Below are 19,683 nucleotides of genomic sequence, written 5' to 3' on the forward strand. Positions count from 1 at the left end.
GGTAATATCTTCGCAGGTTTGTACCTACTGATTAGGATTCCAATCTTCCCTTATCTCGACCAAGATACGAGTATGTGCCAAACTATAACTACCTGTGTGATCCGCGTGATCGATACTCCCATGAAGAATCAATGTCAATCACTGGTAATGAACTCGCGACCTTGTCCTTAGTAGGATAGGTAGTGGAGTGATACATAATGTGAGAACCAAGTGCTGGTCTGGCTCACTCCATCATGGTGGGTCTGTGGTTGCTGACGGCGATGTGTGCTCTCCATCTAGCTGGCGCCCTCACAAATTGTAAGTCATTTACTTCAAATACTTAAGTACTAACTTGCTATAGATTTTTTTTCTGTAATATGTACATACTTACTAGGCTTTTTATCGTGGCCTTTTTATTAATAGAACTGTACATAATTATGTACCTAATATGATTGTATTGAATTTGTTTTTCGTTTCCAAGCTGTTTTACTTATAAAGGTGTGTCCACACATAGTCCTGTTGACTATGTGTCAATCGACCATCGATTCACAATAAAAAATTCAAATCGATCAACGGCCGTCGACTAAGTGTGGACTAGCGTTTAATCTTGTCCGCTAGTCATTGCCCCACTTTTTAACTTTGAGAAAATTGAGATTTCTTTCACACTAAAAGAAAACGAAGATGTTCACTTCGCCCATTAATTTACAGTTGCCCGTATTTATTTTCAGTCACCAACCTCAGTGGTGCAGTTGTTAACGCGTTGGACTTTGGATCTGGAGGTTGGCGGTTCGAGTCCAAGTAATGTTATAAAATTTATCTAGGTGAAATAATCGGGGAACGATGTTTGTGACAAGCATTTAAATATGCTTAACACAATTAAAATTCCTATTTATTTTCAGTCGCGGGCGTACCATGCGGCAGATCTCTCGCTTCCCGACGGACAGGCAAGATAGTTGGGGGCCTAGCAGCCAACCCGAAGATGTTCACTTCGCCCATTAATTTACAGTTGCCCGTATTTATTTTCAGTCGCGGGCGTACCATGCGGCAGATCTCTCGCTTCCCGACGGACAGGCAAGATAGTTGGGGGCCTAGCAGCCAACCCTGGCGAGTTCCCGTGGATAGTGTCTCTCAAGCGACACGGTGGTCACTTCTGCGGGGGTACCATCATTCATGAACAATGGATAGTGACTGCAGCACATTGTCTTTGCAAGTAAGTACAATAGAATAGCATATACGCTGTTTATATTGCCAGAACGAGACTGAAAAGTCCGTTTACTCCCTGTGAATACTATGTCCGAATAAGAGTCCGACTATGAATAAATTCACAAATTATACTGCCAGAGTGGGTCTGAAATGCCCCTTTAGTTCCGTAGTCTAATATAAACAAGGTCTTTGGAAGAGAGCAGTCTGAACAAGGTCTTATGAATTGGTACAGAATAAATTCACAAATTATACTGCCAGAGTGGGTCTGAAATGCCCCTTTAGTTCCGTAGTCTAATATAAACAAGGTCTTTGGAAGAGATTTTTTTTCCTTTGAGGCGCTTTTCCTCTCTTTGATTTCGGGACATTATAGTCCCTCAATCAGGCTTTTTTTTCTGTTGATATTTCGGTCTGACATCCTAAGATGAATTTTGACCTAATCTCTTTTTATCGTTTGTTTCAAGTGGGCCATCGCCATTATCAGCGTCCCAAATCAACGTCACCCTCAAAGAGCACGACCTATCTCGACCTTCCATCTCTACCGTCCCAGTTCTACGTATCATGTTCCACCCTAGTCATTCCTGTTCCAGTTTCAACAATGATATTGCCCTACTGGAATTAACCCGTAGTATCCAGTGGTCCGATTTGATACGTCCAGCTTGTCTACCGTCCGGGTCACTGGACTACTCCGAGCAAAGTGTTACCGTAGCGGGCTGGGGATGGACTAATGAGAATCCTTCTCAAGGTTCGTTGTAGCTGTAGTTTTAGCGTAGCTTTGTTGTAGCTGTAGCGTAACGGTAACCAAGAGGAGAAGGGTACAGGACTGTAAGGGACGCCCGATTGTGGGGAATTTTCTTTGAGCAAAAGGGTCTTGATTTAGGTAGAACTTGACTTGCAAAAATAGAGAGATACATGGGGGTCTTACTTGGTGAATTGTCAGACTAGAACTAAAGATGGTTCGGCGTGCTCCGTCGGTTTCCGTAATTATAGTTGTAGCGGGCAATAGAAGGGAGGTAAATGGTCGAGGAAAAGGAGGTATACGCAACAGTGAGTGACATTCTTATGTGGCGATAAGATCAAAATGTATCAGGTTCGATAAAGGTCGAGAAAAAGGAGGTATACGCAACAGTGAGTGACATTCTTATGTGGCGATAAGATCAAAATTGTCATCTCTTAGCATGTATCAGGTTCGATAAAGGGAACTGTAACAACAGAGGTGTTATCGTCTCGAAATCGAAGAGAGGAGGACAGTATATAAGAAAGCCAGCCGTTCCGAGAACGAACCTTTCTGTTTCGGATAATGTCCGCCCCGGGCGGAAACTAACTCGAGACTTAGCGCTTACAAGGCAGGCGCGCTACCCTACAAGCCAACTAGGCTGGCATCAACTGTGTATCCTTGATAACTCCAGTTATCTTTCTTTCTCTTCTTTCAGGCCGTAGATCCAACATCTTACAGAAAGTAGCCCTGTCCGTCGTAAGTAACCAATAACTAGGCTGGCATCAACTGTGTATCCTTCGATAACTCCAGTTATCTTTCTTTCTCTTCTTTCAGGCCGTAGATCCAACATCTTACAGAAAGTAGCCCTGTCCGTCGTAAGTAACCAAGTGTGTCAGGCGTGGTATCAGAGTGAGGGGAAGAAAATCAATGTGAAAGAATCGCAGATGTGTGCCGGGCATGAACAAGGAGGGAAGGATGCTTGCTGGGTAAGTAGGAAATAAAGGCTTGCATAGCGCCTAGGCTTTTTTTTCCGAAAAGGTTTGATAGAGGGAACTGTCACGCTGATAGACCTGTTTTTGTTCTCTTTTCACGAGAAAACGGCTTGACCGATTTGGATGAAATTTTTTTGTGGTTGTTAAGAAGGTAACATAGACGACTTAAAATTGTGACATTCCATCCTGATACAAAATGGCGGCCCTTCAAAGTCAACTCTTAAGCTGCACTGATCCTGTACAAACGACGGTCAAACACGAGTAAGTACTAATTTGACCTATGTCCCATTTCCCCCCCTACAGGCCGACAGTGGTGGACCCCTCATGTTGCTCGGGGCAGAGTCTACCCAAGTCATAGGTCTGGTGTCCACTGGGATCCCCCCCTACAGGCCGACAGTGGTGGACCCCTCATGTTGCTCGGGGCAGAGTCTACCCAAGTCATAGGTCTGGTGTCCACTGGGATAGGTTGTGCCCGACCCAGACTTCCAGGCCTCTACACCAGACTTACCCGATATATAGGATGGATCTCCGACACTCTGGATATTCACTGAACCTTCACGGAATGTTCACTGAACCTTCACTTCATATTCACTGAAGTTCACTAAATCTTCACTGGAGTCCCTACGCTGGGGCGGATTTGACTTCTGGAATGCTACTTTTATGACGTATGACCAGTAGGTATACCGCCTTATTATACTTTTTTTTTAAAGATTGTATCTCGGTACCGTTTGCGCATTACTTCAAGGATTACGTATTCACTATATTTGAGGAAAGTCTAAAATAGAAGAAAGCACTGACTTCATTAGGTTTGAACCCTGCACATTCGGGCCCAGGAAATCCTTGTTTAAAAAAGTATGTCCCTACCTACGTAGGTACCTTACCTACATACCCGTAGGTATTTAGACTTTCTTGAAATCTTTGAGACCTACCTTCAACTTCTTTGAAATCGTCCACGGACAAATTGATCAAGAAGTATGTCCCTACCTACGTAGGTATCTACATACCCGTAGGTATTTAGACTTTCTTGAAATCTTTGAGACCTACCTTCAACTTCTTTGAAATCGTCCACGGACAAATTGATCAAAAGACCCAGAATGCAGTCTCGTACGAGAGCCTGGAAGTAGAAAATGATCGAAATCATTTATTGGCATTACCAAAAAAAACTACTGTTTAACGTTTACCCTAGTGATAAGTCATGCAGCAGCACGTAATTGCCCAGATGGTGCACGTAATTGCCCAGATGGTCACCCATCCGGATATTAATCACTCTCAACATCGCTTAACCTAAGTGATCCATGGGGGAACTGGTGCATGATAAGGGCTTTAGCTTCCGCTAGTCCGCTCCGTTGAGGCACTCACACTGACCTTACCCAGCCTGAGTGAGGCCGGGAAAAGTCATGCAGCAGCACGTAATTGCCCAGATGGTCACCCATCCGGATATTAATCACTCTCAACATCGCTTAACCTAAGTGATCCATGGGGGAACTGGTGCATTATCATCACTGGCCGATGATGATATTAGGTAAATGGAGAAAAATCTCACCTCACATCGTTGTTTGAGCTTGAACAACTGGTCGGGACGGCAATTGGCTTTCAACTTTTGTACGTCGTTCGTGCGTTGTTTAGGCGGGACAGACGAGTCCACTAGATTGTCACAGGTGGCGTTTCCCTAGTCCGTCCCTTATACCTTTTTATTACTATTGTAATAATAAAGGAAGGACGGACTAAAAAGTCCTTTGAGAAATGAGTCTGATTATGACCATCTAATTACCTAGTACTTACCTACCTATGTACCTACCTCTACCTTGCTATTAGAAGGAAAAAGTCCTTTGAGAAATGAGTCTGATTATGACCATCTAATTACCTAGTACTTACCTACCTATGTACCTACCTCTACCTTGCTATTAATAGGGTAGGTGGGTAGATACCTACTTACACAGTTCCGTGTAGATGTAGGTAGGTATTACGTGCGGACGGGCTAAGAAGGAAAAAATCCTTTGAGAAATGAGTCTGATTATGACCATCTAATTACCTAGTACCTACCTCTACCTTGCTATTAATAGGGTAGGTGGGTAGATACCTACTTACACAGTTCCGTGTAGATGTAGGTAGGTATTACGTGCGTGACCACGCCTCACTGATACCTACCTACCTACCTAGGTAGGTGTAGAACTGCTTACATAGGTAGGTATCTACTTATTTATATAAATGTACCTACTAAAGTTTGGAGAATGGTAGGTGTAGAACTGCTTACATAGGTAGGTATCTACTTATTTATATAAATGTACCTACTAAAGTTTGGAGAATCGATCGTAACATACGTGAGTTTCGGCTTTTAAAAATTTACATATTATTTATTTCACAGAAACTTTTGGGAAAAAGTACGATTTACTCTTAAAAATAATGAACTTTTCATTTGAAGTAAAAAAAAAAAATCCTTTAGCTATTAACTAATTTGGTTGTGTTGCACATTTCGTTACCTTACCATGTCATATGTAGTAATAAAAAAAAGTTCCTAATAAAGTGTAAGAATATAAATAAATAAGTATCTATTTTTTAATTACTAAATTAATAATGTAAATAAAAAATGCTAAAACCTAAAACTTAAAGCCAATGTATAAAGCAAGACTTTTTCAAGAGTCATTGTGACCCAAATTTTCATTGTCCTTTATTCCATTTGGATTTTTGGAACTCTGTGTTCGGCTTTTTTTATTTTACCTCAACACAACTTTCATCTATTCGCTCATCGGATTCCGAAGTGAGGTTGTTATTAGTGTCTTGTCGAAAGCTTCTATTTTACCTCAACACAACTTTCATCTATTCGCTCATCGGATTCCGAAGTGAGGTTGTTATTAGTGTCTTGTCGAAAGCTTCTAACAATGGAGATTAAACTGTCAGATGCATCCACCTCAATTGACTCGGCCAATAAGTTTGAACTGAAAATTCAAATTCAAAATGAGAATTTGACAATTAATGGTCTACTTCTAATATTACCCAAAAACGAGGAAAAATTATAAGTCTTTATGAAGTGGGATTCCAATATTAAAGAGTTCTGTAAAATCCTATCAATTACATATCCAAGCATTAGCTTATTTTTCCCCCTTAATGGTCTACTTCTAAGATTACCCAAAAATGAGGAAAAATTACAAGTCTTTATGAAGTGGGATTCCAATATTAAAGAGTTCTGTAAAATCCTATCAATTACATATCCAAGCATTAGCTTATTTTATTTATTTTTTTTTTTTCCTACACAACTTTAAATTCCTGAGACGATACAAAAATCTTATATTAGAATAAGTTTACTAAATCAAAAGGATTCAAGTTATATTTTCGTTCATTTTTCATCAGTAAGTATACCTACATGTGCGCCATTTACAATAGGTACCTAGTTGTCTTTTGTTTTAAAATACGACTATTAGATATTGATATTTTTCTCTCCCATACCAAAGTCTACCTGGGTAGTTACCCACTTAACTATAAACATTTCAATAGTACCTAATAAAATAAAAATAAATGGGGAAAAAAATCTAAATTATTCTAATAAACAAAACTGAGCGACCTATTAACTAACCAAAAATTTCAAAACTAAATTTAGTGGATAACTAAAAAATCTAAAAATAGAAATAAAATGGTCGTGTTTTTTTCGCAACAGAAAATAATGATTTTTTAAATTAAACTATTTTATACCGAATGAATGGGGAAAAAAATCTAAATTATTCTAATAAACAAAACTGAGCGACCTATTAACTAACGAAAAAATTCAAAACTAAATTTAGTGGACAACTAAAAAAATCTAAAAATAGAAATAAAATGGTCGTGTTTTTTTCGCAACAGAAAATAATGATTTTTTAAATTAAACTATTTTATACCGAATTTACTAGATTATCTCACATTAGGTATTATACTCACATAATATGTAGGTTAGGTAGGTATTGACACAAGAACTGATCAACCAATCTATGCATGTATTGTTTTCTTTTTTATATGTTGGCCATTTTGCTATTTGAATTTCTATTAGTGTCAAATATAATAATGAAAAAAAAAAAAGTAAAAAAAAATCTAGGAAAGCATCTAAGTAATGTTAAAACTACGATCATGTTTATTCAGATCTACTGTAGAAAATAAATTGTACAAAATACCAATTTTCCTCTTGAGCATCAAATCTGCGGTGATTCCGCAAAATTACCATCTTCTCCAAAAAAATTCCAGTCCGCACCTTCTCTTCGTAGGCAAAGACAAAGGAACATTCGGGACTCTTTTTGAAATTTCTTCTGGTCTGGTTCAATATTGACTGGTTCTGGATTTTTCGCTAGCTTGGTGTGTTCTTCTCTGTGTTTTACATCCTTCCGGTTATTCTACTGGATACTTTGTGTAACGCAATTCAATGAACTATCGAAATGTACATTTTGGTACTCCTTTGTAGTTGGTTCCACGCTTTCCGTTGGTGTGATGGTTTCTTTTGGTTTAGTTTGAAACACAAAACGTCTACAAAATAAATCGCTAAATTCTACTCGTACGATTGTACAAATCTGCGGTGATTCCAAAATAACCATCTTCTCCAAAAAAAAATTCCAGTCCGCACCTTCTCTTCGTAGGCAAAGACGAACATTCGGGACTCTTTTCGAGATTTCTTCAAAGGTCGATCTGGTTCAATATTGACTGGTTCTGGATTTTTCGCTAGCTTGGTGTGTTCTTCTCTGTGTTTTACATCCTCCTAGTTATTCTGCTAGATATTTTGTGTAACGCGATTCAATGAATTATCGCAATATACATTTTGGTACTCCTTTGAAGTTTGTTTCTCTTCCGTTGGTGTGATGGTTTCTTTTGGTTTAGTTTGAAACACAAAACGTCTACAAAATAAATCGCTAAATTCTACTCGTACGATTGTAACAACTAGAAATAAAACAAACCAAACCAGAAAGATATTAGTTCTAAGTCTAAAACTATATGTTTACGATTTAAAGGCTAATTTCAAAGTTAAAATCAATTTTAACAAAGCAAGAATGACGATATTAACGTTGGGTAGATATGAGGGTGGGTACTAAAATAACCTATAGCAATTATGTAATTATTATTTAATTTACCGTTATTTTGATTTGAAAGATTGAAAATTTTAGTCTAAAACTATTACGTGGTTTTTTGTTTCTTCTAACATATTGCGCTGTATCCTTACCCTATACCCAAGGCTACAATTTTCCTCCAAAAATAACGCTATTACCTATACTCTGAGAAAACATCGAAAGAATATGTTTCTATTGTAAAAAGCTCAAATTAACAGGACATGCTATGACTTACCTTTCCAGCAGTCGTCTTTTCAATTCCGGTGGATAAGTGACGTAGATATATTGTTCATCAGGACCTAGGTCAGGGTTGTACTGGGAGTGATGGGGCGAAGGACTGTCGGTCACACTGTTACTGCCGATACTCAGGTCATCCGAGCTGGAACCAAATTCATTACAAACTTGCAACTTCCCAAGTAACCAAAATAGGATTATATCCGGGTAGAAAACGCTATTAGCGGGTCATGCTACGGCTTACCTTTCCAGCAGTCGTCTTTTCAATTCCGGTGGATAAGTGACGTAGATATATTGTTCATCTGGACCTAGGTCAGGGTTGTACTGGGAGTGATGGGGCGAAGGACTGTCGGTCACACTGTTACTGCCTATACTCAGGTCATCCGAGCTGGAACCAAATTCATTACAAACTTGCAACTTCCCAAGTAACCAAAATAGGATTATATCCGGGTAGAAAAGAGCATAATCCGATCCTGTACCTGGATTCTATTCCAATTCTACCCGGGTAGAAACCGTATCTTTTCAACGTATAAATCTTTTTTTTCTCTTTTTTTTTTCAAGTTGTACCTTGGAACCGCTTTCGCATTACTTCAAGCCACATTCTTTTCCATTCATGCCTACCCAGGAACGGAAAATTTCGGTCAGAAAATTTCCGCCCTGGCCGGAATTCGAACCCAGCATCTCCAGGTTGAGAGTCAGTGCTCTTGACTTCTCAGCCACAGAGGTGGGCAACGTATAAATCTGGAGTTAAGATAGAAGATACTTACTCGAACAGAACCCAGATAATGTAGTAGCAAAGGCACAGGCCGAGTGACAAAACCATGACGAACACAAACACGAGGCCCCACGGGAAACCTTTGAGATCTGACAGAGGCTCTTCCCAATACCTGTCGCAAGTCAGATACCAGCATACTGCCTGGTTAAGTTCGTCTGAAACCGAAAAGCAGTAGGTCATATCATGCTTTAAAACTGGGTAGAAGAAGAAGAACATTGTGAAAGCAACTTGCGAAAAAGTATCTAAATGTCCTAAGGTCTAAACAGATGGGGTTCGTCTTGTAACTCCTGCCTTTTTATCTATCCTCTCCTTCTCCGATTTCGGGATGATGTGACTTAGGTACTCTAGGTAGTAATATTTTATTGGGAAACTCCTAGACGTCTTTCATACATTCGCAAAGTATGTCCCCAAAAACGATTTTTTTTTTTTTTTTGGCTTTTTGGTTCTTTGGACAAAATTTGCACCACCACTTTCGTGTTTCTCGTAAAAAGACCTTTAATTTGATATATAGGTTGACCAGGTTTGAATAAGTCCTTCTATGGGGACAGACAGACAGACGACACTGAAGCGAATACAATAGCCCGACCACTATACCTTTTTTTATTACTATCGTAATAATAAAGGAAGGACGGGCTTTTGACCAGGTTTGGATAAGTCCTTCTATGGGGACAGACAGAGTGACAGACAGACAGACAGACAGACGACACTGAAGCGAATACAATAGCCCGTCCACTATACCTTTTTTATTACTATCGTAATAATAAAGGAAGGACGGGCTAGCGGTATTTTGACCGCTTTTGGACAGATTTCGACCGTTTTTCGGCGGTTTTTAGCTATAGCGACAAAACGGTTAGACATATTTTAAAAGTTATGGTAAAAGAACACTCAAGCATCATTCAATAGGATAAGGAAAGTCGTGTGATGTTCACACCAGATTTTTGGCTTTATGGACAAAATTCGCACCACCATTTTCGTGTTCCTGGTAAAAAGACCTTTAATTTGATATATAGGTCGACAGGTTTGGACAAGTCCTTCTATGGGGATAGACAGAGTGACAGACAGACGACACTGAAGCGAATACAATAGCCCGTCCACTATACCTTTTTTATTACTATCGTAATAATAAAGGAAGGACGGGCTATATTTTTGATTTTACTTTCATGTAGGTAATGATTTAAAATCAAGACTAAAGCCCGTTCTCCCTTTTCTCCTTTTAAACTACCAAAATATAATGTTTAAGTCACCCATCCATTTACACTGAAGCGAATACAATAGCCCTGTTTAAGTCACCCATCCATTTCTTGGCCTTGCTCGGCGTAGCTTAACATAGGTGACGCTAAAACCGGTCTTAAATGATCGACTGAAGTGTTATCTAAAACTGTCACAGGTAGCGTTTCCCTCCCCGTCTTGATTCGAGTTGCTCGGAGCTTCGGATCTGGAAATGATCAGAAAGTCAACTTCGACATTCAAGAATCTGTGACACAAACACAAGTGTCTTCTGAGAAGTATGGTCTGTTGTGTTAGGCCAGCCACTCACTATCAGGTCCGCCTGTCAGGTAGATCTGATACCTGATGAGCACACACACATCAGGTAGACGTAGACCTGACAGGGCGTTTCCCTCCCCGTCTTGATTCGAGTTGCTCGGGGCTTCGGATCTGGAAATGATCAGAAAGTCAACTTCGACATTCAAGAATCTGTGACACAAACACAAGTTAGTGTCTTCTGAGAAGTATGGTCTGTTGTGCCAGGCCAGCCACTCACTATCAGGTCCGCCTGTCAGGTAGATCTGATACCTGATGAGCACACACACATCAGGTAGACGTAGACCTGACAGGTACGGCGGAAAAGGTCCTCCTGTCTACAGAGTGAGTGGCTGGCCTTAGGTGGGTACATTGCAAATTAATGTGACATGAATTCGAGGGATGTGCTATGTACATTTACAAAATTGCCTTACATTAAGAAAGGCAGGTGTTAAATTCTCTTGTGACCTTGGAGGCTGAAAGGTATTTTCGTACCTGAGGCAGCGGCTGTTTTCCTGTTTGGTCGATCCAGGGCGAGATGAAGAGGGTATGGGGCAAATTAATGTGACATGAATTCGAGGGATGTGCTATGTACATTTACAAAATTGCCTCACATTAAGAAAGGCAGGTGTTAAATTCTCTTGTGTAAATAGGGTTGAATGGTAGAGATTGCCCCAGGCATCCCAGGCAATAATTTCACCCTTCGTTTGCAGTTTCTTGTATTTGTGTACATTGAATTATAAGATTATAACTAATAAAGAGTCTAAATAAATAAATGGACCTTGGAGGCTGAAAGGTATTTTCGTACCTGAGGCAGCGGCTGTTTTCCTGTTTGGTCGATCCAGGGCGAGATGAAGAGGGTATGGTGGGGTAAGGCACCCGTATCAGCTCCCTAGGCCCTACCGGAGCCAGAGCCGTGTGGTAGGTGTTCGCCTCGCGCCAGATTTCCAAATCCGTGCTCAGGCTGGACGTGCCGTCAGGAGAGATGTCCAAATTCTGGTGACGTACCACTTCACATCTCATGATGTCACAGTAGTCGGCCAGACATACCGCATCTTCTGCCTGAATAGAATATGAGACTGGGGTTATCCGTTATTGGGTGTGAATCGTACAACGGGATTTTGAGTAGACGGTAGGGAAAAACACGAAAAGTCCTACTGCCCGTAACGTTAAATGGTGCGTACAACGGGATTTTGAGTAGACGGTAGGGAAAAACACGAAAAGTCCTACTGCCCGTAACGTTAAATGGTGTTATAGCTACACAAAGTACCCTCTTCCAGCGTTACATATACGTAACAGCCTATGGGTTAAAGGGAGATAGTGGAGAGGATACCTACCAACTTTCTCAAAACTACTTTGCGTTGGTAAGGACCTACTGTTTCTTATGCAGACCTAACTTCAAGGGACAATGTATCCACGCTTTGAGAAACCAAGCAAAGAACCTCCGTTAAACAGGGAGTAGACTAGCGTCTGGCTGTGCGGCTATAAACAGGGGGAAGAACAGGTAACCCTAACCAGCCTAGCTAGCTGATAGTATGCAGACCTAACTTCAAGGGACAATGTATCCACGCTTTGAGAAACCAAGCAAAGAACCTGCGTTAAACAGGGAGTAGACTAGCGTCTGGCTGTGCGGCTATAAACAGGGGGAAGAACAGGTAACCCTAACCAGCCTAGCTAGCTGATAGTTTCAAAGGGTTCTCTCTGCTTGAAAAGAACAACCACAAGTCCTCACCATGGTTGAGAATAGGTAACCCTAACCAGCCTAGCTAGCTGATAGTTTCAGAGGGTTCTCTCTGCTTGAAAAGAACAACCACAAGTCCTCACCATGGTTGACTGCGGTTCAGGACGAGCCATTTAAACATGGCTAGAGATCATCACCCTGGTGTATCCTTTCTTTATTCTGCCATCACCATTCGGCTACAGCTGAAGCCGCTAAAACAACAAGAACCTCCAGTGTAAAGAAGTCGAAGTCTAGAAAACTCTTACCAGATTGACATGACTCCTGTGCCGATTGTCAAAGTGCCAATCCAGATATTTCTCCTCGTAGAAGGATTTTCCGCAAAGGCCGCAGGTCCATTGTGATGGCCGGTGTTGATGTTTGGCCTCTTGTTGAGGGTAGAAAATGTCGCGCGAGGGATGAAAGGGGCACTCCAGGGGCAGTTTGACATGGTACCGGTCTAAAATGGGGAGCCACTTCTGCAAATAGAATAGAATTTTACGTACGTTCTTTATTTTCTTGTTTATCAAGCCCGAATCGGACTAAAAGGTCTTAGGTACTCTAGTCCCTCTATATCAGGGATTTCCAACTTCCATGTGTATGCGGGCCACATGCTACATTGGCAGGTACTTCGCGGGCCACATATAAAGGGGAGCGGGCCCCCTGTATCCAGGATTTTCTGGAGGGGGAGGGGTGGATACTCCACATTTTCGGAGTCCACTCCATAGTAAAAGAGCAAACATCAAGCCCTAGGGGGTCCACCCAAAAAGCTTCGCGGGCCACATATGGCACGCGGGCCGCCAGTTGGAAATCGCTGCTCTATACATATACTGATATATACTTAATTACTTACTTTTTGAATGACTCGACGTACAATGGTAGCACTATCTCGCGGACAGGATATTTTGAATATGGTTGGACCAGGCCATGGGATTTGGGACAAGATAAGTAGTGCAAGCACCTGAAAATGGGAAAAGCGTTAAAGCCCATTGAAATTATAACCTACTGTGTAGCGTGTTTGGATAGTCCCAATGGGTATACCTACCTACCTAGCCATCCTCATGGATATACCTTCCCACCCATACCTACTGAACAAAATCAGAGTCCTATGAAGCACTCCCTTTCGCGCAGCAACATTTTGACAAAGATCTGTTAGGTACCTACCTATGAATATGGTGTGTACCTATATTATTTTCTATGCGAGGAGTGAGAAAAAGGAACAAGCTGGGCTCGTCCCTCCCGGAATTTTTTAGCCCGTAGTTTACCTACTGAACAAGATCAGAGCCCTATGAAGCACTCCCTTTCACCCTGCAACATTTTAACAAAGATCTGTTAGGTACCTACCTACCTATGAATTAGGTGTGTACCTATATTATTTTCTATGCGAGGAGTGAGAAAAAGGAACAAGCTGGGCTCGTCCCTCCCGGAATTTTTTAGCCCGTAGTTTTTCGCTCTAATAAATTTGCGTTTGAAAACTCACCGATGCGACGTCCGTTGATCAGCTGATTTTGATTGCGATGGATGTGGTGAAGTTTCAATCGCGTTTCTTTTTTTTTTTGTTATCAAAAATCAAAACAAAAAGAAAATTAGAAAATTAGAAAAACTTTTTACTTACCTAAGTACCTGTGGAAATAGAACAATTTTTTAATGAAAATTATTTTCTTTTTGTGGAAAATGATTACTTGAGGCTTTTTAGCCCGTTTAAAATGTAAATTACAGTGTTCTGTGTATGAAAGATTCACCAATCTCAACAGTTTGTACCTTCTCCGATTGCATGATTAGAGTGATAGCATGACACCTACTATTGTGAAAATTCTTGTGTACCTACACCCATTTTTTCCATGTTTGAAATTTTAGTTAATACCTTAGTACCTAGGTATTTCATTAGATACCTATTTGGTTCCTTTTTACTTTGAATTCATCTCTCCTGTTGTAATTAGTTAGTACCTATATCTAGTGACTAGGCTGATTTGTCTTAAAGATTGCCGTCAACTTCTTATTTGACTATCCCAAACATTCACCTGTAGCCCATTGTAAGACAAGTGCATTATTTTGTTGTCAAAGAAGTAGATATTTTCCATTCAGACTTTTTTACTTTCTATTATTTGAGAAGCCTTGAAAAACATTTTTATGACTAGAAAACACAATTTTGTAGACACTTATGTGTGCAAGTCCAAAGGATAGAGAAGCCTTGAAAAACATTTTTATGACTAGAAAACACAATTTTGTAGACACTTATGTGTGCAAGTCCAAAGGATAATTGAGAAGCCTTGAAAAACATTTTTATGACTAGAAAACACAATTTTGTAGACACTTATGTGTGCAAGTCCAAAGGATATGAAAAACTCAAAGATTGTAACTGTGCTAATTGTGAAATGGAAGCAAAAAGAAAAGTATTGAAGAAATCCAGTTTGAACTTCTTTGTTCTTTGTGAAACTGTGGTTGCTGCCAACTTGAATCCTCAAAGCAAACCAACTAAGCAAACTCTAATATTTGGCACAATTGTTGTTGCCTCAAAGAAAGTTGATAACAGTAAAATTGGTGTGATAATCAGTGAATATGAAAAGAAATATGAAAAAATATCTGGAAATATATGGGTGTGTCCTCTCAACAGCCTTGTTCATGTAAAACCTGACATAATCCCTTACATCTTACCAGTTCCTTCTCAAAGCAGAGTAAACATACTGAGGGACAAAGATCTTTGTCTGCATCTACAAGCATTGGAACCTGGAGATGAGGTGTATGTGTTGCCGTCCCATGAAGTAAATGGAGGAAACCCATCCAAAGCTATGATATTATACAAAGGTGTTTCATCAGACCTGGGGGAAGGCATCTTCTTTGATGTATCAGTGGTAATGAGAGCAACTTTCCGTTAACTTGAACCAATTTTTTTTTCTTAATTTTGTCATACCTACTCATATATTTAAAAAAAATAATAAATAATAAAAAAAATATTAATAATATCACTTTCAAGTTTATGCACATACTTTAAGGTAGTTAAATTTATGTACGTATAAAATACTTTCATGAAGACAGCATGCTTTTTTTAGAATCTCCCTTTTAAGTAATGAATGGATCATATTATTGTACCTATAAATATTAGTACCTAACTAGTCCTTAGTAGCTATCTTGTTACTTACATGTTTGAGACAAAACTACACTAACTTTCTATTTTTATTATTTTGTGCCTTCTAGCAGTTATTATAACAATTACAATCTTACTACTAAGCCATTGTTTACAAAATCTTGAGAAGGATTTAAGGTTTTTGTCCTTGGAATCCCATAGAAGTCCACCAATAAAAATAACTCATGTCTAGAATCTGTGACAGTGTTACCTTTGGAATAAATTGACAATAATGGATAGGTACCTAATTACATAAAAAAAAAATAACAAGTTGTGAGTGGTGGAAAAATCTAGAAACCTAGATCTAGGTACATATTATATCGTACATCGTACCGCCGCTCGCGTTCCGACCCGGATCTGTGAGATCGCGACTTGTCAGTTGGTCTGAGCGTGAGAGGCAGGCATAATAGAATTTAGACTACCTAGACCTAGAGTATCCTAGAGGAAAATAAAATTGTTAAGGCCAGCCTAGTTAGTTTGGACGGAGCGCGTCTTGTGTAGGTACCTAATAATTATAAGTGTAGGCATACCTACCTATCTAATAATTAGTACACTAGAATGATAATAATGAAAATAATATAACAAGTAGGCCAGCCTAGTTAGCTTAGTTGGTAGCGCGTCTGCCTTGTAAGCGCTAGGCCGCGGGTTCGATTCCCGCCCGGGAGGTATATTAGTAGGAAGGTATACAGATACGTAGACTATTTCTCTTACGCACACCCTTACCACCCGATTCCTTGTGTTTGCATGTGACTTTAAGCCATTTACAGTTCCCTCTGTCAAAAAAAAAGTTAGGTATCTTTCGCTCTAATAAATTATTTCAAGGTTTGAAAAATCACCGATGCGACGTCCGTTCATCCGTTGATCAGCTGATTTTCATTGCAATGGATGTGGTGAAGTTTCAATCGCGTTTCTTTTTTTTTTGTTATCAAAAATCAAAACAAAAAGAAAAACCTTTTACCTAAGGTACCTGTGGAAATTGAACAATTTTTTAATTAAATTTAAAATAATTTTCTTTTTGTGGAAAATGATTACTTGAGGCTTTTTAGCCCGTTTAAAATGTAAATTACAGTGTTCTGTTTATGAAAGATTCACCAATCTCAACAGTTTGTACCTTCTCCGATTGCATGATTAGAGTGATAGCATGACACCTACTATTGTGAAAATTCTTGTGTACCTACACCCATTTTTTCCATGTTTGAAATTTTAGTTAATACCTTAGTACCTAGGTATTTCATTAGATACCTATTTGGTTCCTTTTTACTTTGAATTCATCTCTCCTGTTGTAATTAGTTAGTACCTACCTATATCTAGTGACTAGGCTGATTTGTCTTAAAGATTGCCGTCAACTTCTTATTTGACTATCCCAAACATTCACCTGTAGCCCATTGTAAGACAAGTGCATTATTTTGTTGTCAAAGAAGTAGATATTTTCCATTCAGACTTTTTTACTTTCTATTAATTGAGAAGCATAACAAGTACATATGTACCTAAATAACAAGCAAGTAACATGACTTTTTTTTCATTCCAGGATAAAAATGGAAGTTCACCTAACAAGTACATATGTACCTAAATAACAAGCAAGTAACATGACTTTTTTTTTCATTCCAGGATAAAAATGAAGTTCACCAATCTAATGGTACTCTCAGGAGTAATCCAGAATCATATCTATCCCCTGAAAGGGGTAGGTGTAGAACTGCTTACATAGGTAGGTATCTACTTATTTATATAAATGTACCTACTAAAGTTTGGAGAATTAACAAGTACATATGTACCTAAATAACAAGCAAGTAACATGACTTTTTTTTCATTCCAGGATAAAAATGAAGTTCACCAATCTAATGGTACTCTCAGGAGTAATCCAGAATCATATCTATCCCCTGAAAGGGTAATAAAAGTTGCCTCAGATCGTATTCGTATCACCCCAACACCCATGCCTTGTAACGGGGCTCCTATTCGGGTCAGTGCAACACCAGCAACCTGTAATGGGGCACGTTCAGTTAATCAACTAAGGAAGAAGTTTGAAAGCATGTCTTCAACCTCTCAAACTAGATACACAGAGAAACTTCTGCCCACACCTCCTCCTGTGTATGACAGGGTGGGGAAACTTATCGGTAAGAATAAATAATATAGGTACCTAGTATGTAGTACCTAGCATGACAGTATTATTTTTTCTAAGAGAGAAGAGAAATTTTAAGGGGAATATTGGGGGGGGGGAGGGAATTTTTGAAGGAGGAAAAAGTGTGAACCCAACATCCATTTGAAAAGAAGAAGTGCTTGACATTTTAATCAATTCTAATCTGGTCTGCCTTTCCTTTGTTTTTCCTCAGATAGGGAATTTTTGAAGGAGGAAAAAGTATGAACCCAACATCCATTTGAAAAGAAGAAGTGCTTGACATTTTAATCAATTCTAATCTGGTCTGCCTTTCCTTTGTTTTTCCTCAGATGAGAATCGATGACAATTAAATATTCAGTAGGTACCTTTGTCTAAGATACCTCTAGGTATATTAGTAGGAAGGTATACAGATACGTAGACTATTTCTCTTACGCACACCCTTACCACCCGATTCCTTGCATGTGACTTTAAGGCCTCAAGCCTATCTTATTGGCTTGGGCCTGTACATGTACATAGATAGGTAGGTCTCTTTTGCCCATCCATTTGACCGTAAATAAGGCGGACGTACCAATTTATGAAAATTATTCTACATAGATGACTTTAAGGCCTCAAGCCTATCTTATTGGCTTGGGCCTGTACATGTACATTTGTACATAGATAGGTAGGTCTCTTTTGCCCATCCATTTGACCGTAAATAAGGCGGACGTACCAATTTATGAAAATTATTCTACATAGAACTGCTTCTAACGTATATAATACAGCCAATCGTATAAGACCCCTACCTACCTTGAGTACCTTGTCTGAAGAAAGTCAGGTCAGGTTAAAGATACCTAACATACTTACCTAGATGTAGATGGTACCTAATAATTATAAGTGTAGGCATACCTACCTATCTAATAATTAGTACACTAGAATGATAATAATGAAAATAATAATATGCCTAAGGGTTATCCGTTATTGGGTGTGAATCGTACAACGGGATTTTGAGTAGACGGTAGGGACAAACACGAAAAGTCCTACTGCCCGTAACGTTAAATGGTGTTATAGCTACACAAAGTACCCTCTTCCAGCGTTACATATACGTAACAGCCTATGGGTTAAAGGGAGATAGTGGAGAGGATACCTACCAACTTTCTCAAAACTACTTTGCGTTGGTAAGGACCTTTCGTATGCAGACCTAACTTCAAGGGACAATGTATCCACGCTTTGAGAAACCAAGCAAAGAACCTCCGTTATACAGGGAGTAGATTAGCGTCTGGCTGTGCGGCTATAAACAGGGGGAAGAATAGGTAAAGGTACCTAATAATTATAAGTGTAGGCATACCTACCTATCTAATAATTAGTACACTAGAATGATAAGATAATAATGAAAATAACAAGTAACAATATGTCTACATATCAGAGGTATGGTGCCGCAAAAAAAGGAAAAACCTACTACTTAAAGCCTTATTTTACCTTCACACAAGATATTGATCCGTTTCGAAAAGCTGAGTGCAATATAAAAAACTTTGACAGCCCTTTGCACACTCATAAATTTATTCTGCAAATACACCCTCTGTTTCAAGGGAATTTTATGTTGTACTAGGTAGGTAGGTACATATAAAAAAAATAAGTACCTACCTACTTAATTATGACAGAATATTTTACACACAATAAGTAAAAGGTAGGTAATACAAACTTATAATTACTTTCTATTTTTACTTTCAATTACAATATTTCTCACCTCAATATGCACCGATTTTGCCCTCGGTACATATAAAAAACAAGTACCTACCTACTTAATTATGATAGAATAATTTACACACAATAAGTAAGGTACCTAGGTAATACAAACTTATAATTACTTTCTATTTTTACTTTCAATTACAATATTTCTCACCTCAATATGCACCGATTTTGCCCTCATCTCATATGAAAAATAAGTACCTATACCTACTTAATTATGACAGAATAATTTACACACAATAAGTAAGGTAGGTAATACAAACTTATAATTACTTTCTATTTTTACTTTCAATTACAATATTTCTCACCTCAATATGCACCGATTTTGCCCTCATCTACCTACATTTCCATTCGATTATGTTTTGTGTTTAATATATTTTAAAACATTGATTTAATTTAGATTTGTACGACTCATTAAAAAGTAGGATGTAAGTTATAGGTACGTAGCTATGTAAATTAAATAAGTCGGATAAAAAATGGTTTACAAAAGCTTTCAACTTATGAGATACGCACAAAGTCACACGC

At 39.0% G+C, this 19,683-nt stretch overlaps 4 protein-coding genes across 4 annotated transcripts in view; 2 read left to right on the forward strand and 2 right to left on the reverse strand.

The window, feature by feature from the left end:
- On the forward strand, positions 1-3,613 carry LOC103508096 (trypsin-1-like). The gene is made up of 5 exons (XM_026822803.1): positions 1-297; positions 1,006-1,189; positions 1,644-1,924; positions 2,732-2,883; positions 3,279-3,613. Exons 1-5 carry the CDS (start codon positions 234-236, stop codon positions 3,438-3,440), a joined length of 843 nt encoding a protein of 280 aa, XP_026678604.1. The 5' UTR covers positions 1-233; the 3' UTR covers positions 3,441-3,613.
- Positions 3,456-13,972, reverse strand: LOC103508097. Its single transcript, XM_026822797.1, has 9 exons — positions 13,958-13,972; positions 13,050-13,157; positions 12,466-12,675; positions 11,359-11,541; positions 10,975-11,066; positions 10,578-10,614; positions 4,433-4,558; positions 3,934-4,003; positions 3,456-3,541 (listed from the first exon to the last, which is right to left on the reverse strand). The coding sequence occupies exons 1-9, from the start codon at positions 13,970-13,972 to the stop codon at positions 3,456-3,458; spliced, it is 927 nt and encodes a 308-aa protein (XP_026678598.1).
- LOC113466954 lies at positions 5,216-9,310 on the reverse strand. The gene is made up of 4 exons (XM_026822804.1): positions 8,951-9,310; positions 8,185-8,328; positions 5,690-5,825; positions 5,216-5,607 (listed from the first exon to the last, which is right to left on the reverse strand). The coding sequence occupies exons 1-4, from the start codon at positions 9,172-9,174 to the stop codon at positions 5,599-5,601; spliced, it is 513 nt and encodes a 170-aa protein (XP_026678605.1). The 5' UTR covers positions 9,175-9,310; the 3' UTR covers positions 5,216-5,598.
- LOC103508099 (ubiquitin carboxyl-terminal hydrolase CYLD) overlaps positions 13,799-19,683 on the forward strand; it is a 22,145-nt gene continuing 16,260 nt past the window's right edge. Inside the window, exons 1-3 of the mRNA XM_026822798.1 lie at positions 13,799-14,320; positions 14,476-15,048; positions 17,134-17,431. Of these exons, the coding sequence (XP_026678599.1) occupies positions 14,482-15,048; positions 17,134-17,431 (865 nt within the window). The 5' untranslated portion in view covers positions 13,799-14,320; positions 14,476-14,481. The remainder of the gene's footprint in view (positions 14,321-14,475; positions 15,049-17,133; positions 17,432-19,683) is intronic.

Source organism: Diaphorina citri, unplaced genomic scaffold, assembly GCF_000475195.1.
Source record: "Diaphorina citri unplaced genomic scaffold, Diaci psyllid genome assembly version 1.1 scaffold367, whole genome shotgun sequence".
Lineage (NCBI taxonomy): Eukaryota > Metazoa > Arthropoda > Insecta > Hemiptera > Psyllidae > Diaphorina > Diaphorina citri.